Source organism: Hydra vulgaris, chromosome 05 (genome assembly GCF_038396675.1).
Source record: "Hydra vulgaris chromosome 05, alternate assembly HydraT2T_AEP".
Lineage (NCBI taxonomy): Eukaryota > Metazoa > Cnidaria > Hydrozoa > Anthoathecata > Hydridae > Hydra > Hydra vulgaris.
In genome coordinates, this window is record NC_088924.1 from 45,108,152 (window position 1) to 45,114,260 (window position 6,109).

General features: G+C 26.9%; 1 protein-coding gene across 1 annotated transcript; it reads left to right on the plus strand.

The window, feature by feature from the left end:
• The first annotated feature begins 5,297 nt into the window (after positions 1-5,297).
• On the plus strand, positions 5,298-5,789 carry LOC136080426 (deoxyuridine 5'-triphosphate nucleotidohydrolase-like). Its single transcript, XM_065797048.1, has one exon. It carries the CDS (start codon positions 5,298-5,300, stop codon positions 5,787-5,789), a length of 492 nt encoding a protein of 163 aa, XP_065653120.1.
• Positions 5,790-6,109: the final 320 nt, after the last annotated feature.

Sequence of the window (6,109 nt, forward strand, 5' to 3'; positions counted from 1 at the left end):
GCTATCTAAAAATGGATTTTGAAACTTATGTGACAGATTTTTATACTTATGCGCAATTGAATAAATTTTATGGTGTTGTGATTAACGCTTGTAAATCAAAGGAGGATTTTTCAATATTATGCGCTTCAAAACATGGTTATTTTATTAAAGTAACACGATCAAATAATAAACTCAATATAATTTTTATATATGAAGACGGTCAAGAAGATAGTTTTGAAATAACCGAAAAAAAGTTTTTAAAATTTGTTATTAAATCTTGGGGAGGATGGCTTATCGACGAAGAAGGACAAGATGTTATAGACGTAAGATACGACGAAAAGTTCGACGAGGAAGAGGATTAGCTGATTTTATTACTCCTAAAAATGTGACCAACGCATTACAAGTGGGTTCATTGTTATACAGTATAAGAAAAGCGTGGAAAGGCAAAAAAACAAAAACTGTTGTTCCAAATCCTGTTGTTATAAAACCCGTTAACCCTTATATGGCGTCAGACAAAGTGTTTGAAGTATATTAAAAAAAAGACATTTTTTGTAAAAAAAATATTATTTAAAATCTTCTAAAGAATAAATATGTACAAATAACAAATTGTGTTGTTTTTCTTCCATTTTTTTCTTTTTAAAACGTTTTATGATAATTGTTTTTTTTCCTTTACAAGTTAAGCAAGTCGTTTTATGTAAGACGCTTTTTACACCTTTTTTTGTCGTTTTGTTGAATATCCAAACTTCTTTATTTGCAACATGTAAAGTGCAGTCTTTTAACATCGAAATGTTTTTTTTATCTCTGAAAATCATAAAATATAATCCTCCGTATCCATTGCAAGTCGCACATTTTTCTTCAACGATTTCTTCAAGTAGTGTGTGTGTTGATCTCTTCATGATTTTGTTTATATTAAATTCAGAGCTAGCTGCCTTTTTATTTCATTTTTAGTCATGATGTCATCGATAGGATTATCTAAAAATAGATTAGCAGTCTTTAATCGAGTATAATTGTTTGCATAAATTTTATCTTTTTCATCTTGTATCACATAATAAATATTTTCCTCGTTCATTACAGATGGAACAGCTTTAATATCTAATATGGACAATTTATCCCATGTAGCTTCGTAATTGGTTCTCAAGAACCCAGAGTCTTTTAAAAATCTTTTAATAGCATTTTGAGCTAATAATTGTTTTTCGTAAATATCATGATTCAAAGGAATTTGTTTTGTTTACATAGACAAGAGTTCACGTTCCAGATTTTCCTGTTTTCTCATATATAAATGTAATTTCATGTCTTCAAACAGTTGTTTAGCAGTAACGTCAAGATATTGAAAAAGCTCTTTTTTGATAAATTGAAAAAATGGATGAAGATTTAGTTGAATTAGTTGCGATGCATGAAGAGTTGTTACTTCGCAAAAATAATAATTTAACAATCTGCACAGTGAAGGTAAATAAATTTGATCAGTTAATAAAACATTTTCGTTGCGAAATACTAAAGCTACAAAATAAGCAGCAAATGCACCACACAAACTGCTATCATTCCATTGAAAAGGAAATTTGTTGTACGAAAAAAACACGTTTTGATTATTAGTCATTTCGCTATATTTTAAAATAAATTTTGTAAACCAATAAAATTCATGATTATCTGCTGTCCATTCTGTAGGAAAATGATTTGTTTGTTGTATATAAGAATTGATATCCATTTTGTTATAGTTAATATTAATAGTATTGATTTGTATATTGCTGCTTATTTCTTCTACTGCTTCAAACAAATGTGTATTAAATCTTAAATATTTTGGAATTTGTTGTAATACGCTTTCTTCTCCTAAACTATCAAAACAAAAAAAATGAGCTTTGTCTATTTTCATCAATACTTTCCAATGTTGACCTGCTTCTTTTGTGGTTTCATTGTTGTAAATAATAAAAGAACCATTTTTTTTCATATTATTAATAATATGAATATGAGTGCGAGTTTGACTCAATTGATCAAAAGCATAAATTCCTATAAAATAATCTTTAAATTCAGAATTTTTAAAAAAACGAAATAAAGAATCATCAGTAGCCATTTTGTTTATTCTTCTTTTTCTAAACTAAAAAAACTCGTAATAAATATGGTTACAATAGCGTGTAATATATTAACAAATAAAGTTTTTTTATCGCCGGTTCCTTCTTTTATAATTCCTTCAATGTTTCTTTTAACAGATTTCTTTTTTAACGCTCCATCTAGTTTTTCTATCAAAGAAGAGACAGTGGGTAATATTTTTGTAGTAAACGTATCTACAAAACCATCTGTTTGATCGCCATCTGTTTGATCTAAAGTAGGTTTGATATCTCTTTCAACCAACAAAATAGTGAGTTTAGATTTATAATATTCAGTTATTTGGTTATCACCAAGAGGTTGTTCTTTCAAATTATCAAAGCGCTCGAGATGTTTTGAACAAAGTTGTGGATTTTCAAGCAAATGTTTAAATTCACTATTTTTAAAACATTTTTCAATACTGTAGGAGTTTAATGTTATTCTTTTAGAATCGAGTACATTTTGTAAAAAATCGAATGATTTTTTATCTGTATAATGTTCTTCTTCTTGAATATCAGACGAGGGTGAAGAGTTTCCAGATTTAGTTTCACAATATTCATATTTTTTAGATACTGCATCAAGCGCGCACACTGTGCAATTGTTATGAATTTTTTTAATAATGCTATCAACGCGATTCATTTTTTTAAATTAAAAAAATATGTAAAAAATTTTAAAAAACTGATTTTTTTATACTTTTTTATTTAGTTTATTAAAAGAATACGCTTCTTTTATTAATAAAAAACTCTATTTTTTTAGTTGTGGTTGTTGGATTTTAAATTTATAGCAAACAAGGAAGTTCATATTTGGGGAAAAAATTGCATAAGAAATTGTGTTTGCGTTCCATTGGCGATTAACAATTTTTCCATACACAAGTGTTTCCTTGTGTACATTTTGACACATTAGGAGAAAAAGAGAAAAAAATATTTTTATATTGTTTAAATAACATTCATGGATTAGAGTATTATCCTACTTTTAAATATACACTCGAAATAATATTTTGTAGATCCGTTGTCGATTATTTAAAAGCTATATTTTCGAAATACGAATACAATCTTGTTTTTTATAAAGGTGGTAATATGGAAAATGATGTATTGCGCTCGATGAAAGAGCAAAAAATATATATGTTTGATTTGAATAGGTTGTTATTTCCTAAAATTTGCCGTTTACCATTATATGCTAACAATGAAGAGATATGTATGGAACATTTTTTAAATCATCGAAATAAAGAACTCACGTTACAACATTGCCCTAAATATGAAACATTTATGTTTAGTTTATATTTGGAAGATTTTGTGAACGGATTTATAAAAGATGGCGAGGTACAACAATATACAGAATTTAGTGTTGTCGAATACAGCAGTTTTATTAAATTTATAAAAGACAATATTAAATGTATTTACATATTCAAAAAAGACAAATGTGAATGTTTTGACAATATATTTAAAGTAAATAATCTTGTGTATCAACTTTTTGAAATGAAAAAAAAAATAAAAAATAAAAAAAAGTGTCTTGCTTATAATCCTTCCTTCGCAGTCACATAATATTTGGTGTAGTGAATGTTTGCATGAATAGGTTGTTTTGATACTATTTTGTTGTTCTCGTAATTATAAACATCGTCTTCTTTTCTGTATAAAATCTTTGAAATGTTAAAATTTCTTTTAAAGAAAAAAAACCATTGAGCTGTAGGAAACATTTCTATCAAACTTTTATCGTGAAAATTGCAGCGATCAAAAGCTTTATAAATATAAACTTTATCATCTTCTATACGGACTTTTTCAAATATAAAATATTTATAAATAGGAACAGGTGTATAAATGCTGTAATAACCATTATGAAAAACTTTATCGTTGTATGAAAAATAAAGTGGTTTTTCTATGCAAGCAGGATACTCATTTTGTAATATTTTACAATTTTTCTTCAATTCGTCATATTCCCATTTGTTAGTTATATAAGAAAATAAAAAATAATATTTTAAGGTTTGTTTAAGTTTACTTTTCCACGAAGTGCATTTCTTTTCTGTATTTTTTGTTTTGCAATAAAGTTTATACACTTTAATAAATTCATCCAATTTTTTTCTTTGTTCTTCGTATTGCTTTTCTACTGTTGTTTTTGTTATATTTAAAAAATCATCGTTAATCAGACGACAAACTTCAAACATACTAGTTCTCCATGATCGTGATTGTTCTTCAAAAGTCATATCGCAACGAGAAGCTTTTTCAAATAAATGTAGAGAATTTTCATAGTCTTTTGCTATGAAAATGTAGTATAAATCAATCCATTTTTCAGCGCAGCGCAGCCTTTTTTTCAAATTTTGATTTAAATTTCTAGGAACACCATTTTTATTTATTGTGTTGTGAAAAGAAGGTTCTATAGCCATTAATCTTTCATATTCAGTAATATAAATATGATCGTCTTCTTTTCCTAATCGTATCGAATAATTGATAAAATCAGCTGTTTTTAATACGTGAGTTTTAGGGTAAGCTACTGACACATAAGCTTTGTTTTGAGCAGCTTGCATATTATCCATTAAACTTTCCAATACTTTTTTGGTCATTTTGTTGTGATTAAATTTAAAAACTACATTATAAGTAACTTCGCCTTTGGGCAATTTAAAATTGTTGTCGTCTTTTGATAATTTCAATTCACATCTGAATAAATAATTTGTTTTGTTGAGATCACACATTTCTCTGTATTTCCATGGTAATAAAATTTCACAGCCTTCATTTTTTGGTTTGTAGATTAATTCTTTTTTATTATAGACAAATTGAGCCAACGGTTTAAGAGGAACAGTTGAATATTGTTTATCTTTTATATTTTTTTCTTCTTTAAAATCAATAAGCCACAAAGTAGCTGCGGCTAAATCTGCAAATTTAACATAGGCGTTATCGTTGCAATAAACAATTTCAAACTCTGACATTTTTTTGTTTAGTCGTGTTTTGAATAAATTTTTAAATTAAAATGAGCTCCTTTTATACTGTTTGAGTTGAAAAGAGAGATTAAAAAAACAAGAACTAAACAAGTTTTTTAAAGAATGTAAAAAATGTCATAAAAGTTTAAAGTGGTGTGATAAAAAACTTTGAACTCTGTACTTTGATACTTTGAACTTTAAACTCTGTACTTTGTTACTTTAATTCTATTATAATCTATTAGATTAAGTTGTCATGACTCCATTTTTATATAAAAAGGGAAAAAATATCTTGTTCAAACATCTTCTAGCAAAGTAAGCACTAGTGTAAAAAAAGATGGATAAATGCTATCAATGGCCTTCTGATGAAGTAAAAAAGATTGAAATAAATGATACTATAGAATGGTCTTTTTATGAAACAAAAAATAGTGCTTGTTTTGATCTGAGAAGTAAACTTGAATATACACTTCAACCTAATCAACGTGTTTTAGTACGTACTGGAGTATATATTCATACAATAGATTCAGATTTAGTAGGTTGCATATTTTCAAAATCAGGTATAGCTTTTAAATATGGTGTTGTCGTGTTGAACGCTCCAGGAATAATTGATCCTGATTATAGAGGTGAAAATAAAGTGTTACTAATTAATCATTCAAATGAAGAATATATTATTAAACCTGGAGATGCTGTTGCTCAAATGGGATTTGTAAAAATGTTTAAAGCTGAAAAAAAAGTAATAGAATTTGATGGTTGTGCTTGTCGTCAAGTAACAATGTCAATGATTAAAAACGTTGAAAGAAAAGGCGGTTTTGGTTCTACTGGAAAATAATTTTTTGTATAATTTTTTATAAAAAATGATTAAATTTGATTCTTCATTTTCTACGCGAGAGGTAGAATGTGTGGAACAAATTTAAACATGAATTGTAAATCTTTTTTTTGTAATTTTCTTTAGATTAGTAAAAAAATTATGGCAGATAGAATTGAATTTGATGGTGTTTACGTAAAAGAAAATACACAAAAAGAAAATGAATTACCAGCTTTTACCGTTTTTACTAACAATTCAAATTTTTTAATGAATGGATTTTGTAATAAAATAAATGATTTAGAAATTCGTTTGTCCATTTTGGAAGAAATGCACAACAATGATGG

Coding starts and splice junctions, on each gene's coding strand:
- LOC136080426 (XM_065797048.1), top strand. CDS start 5,298: ATGGATAAATGCTATCAATGGCCTTCTGATGAAGTAAAAAAGATTGAA.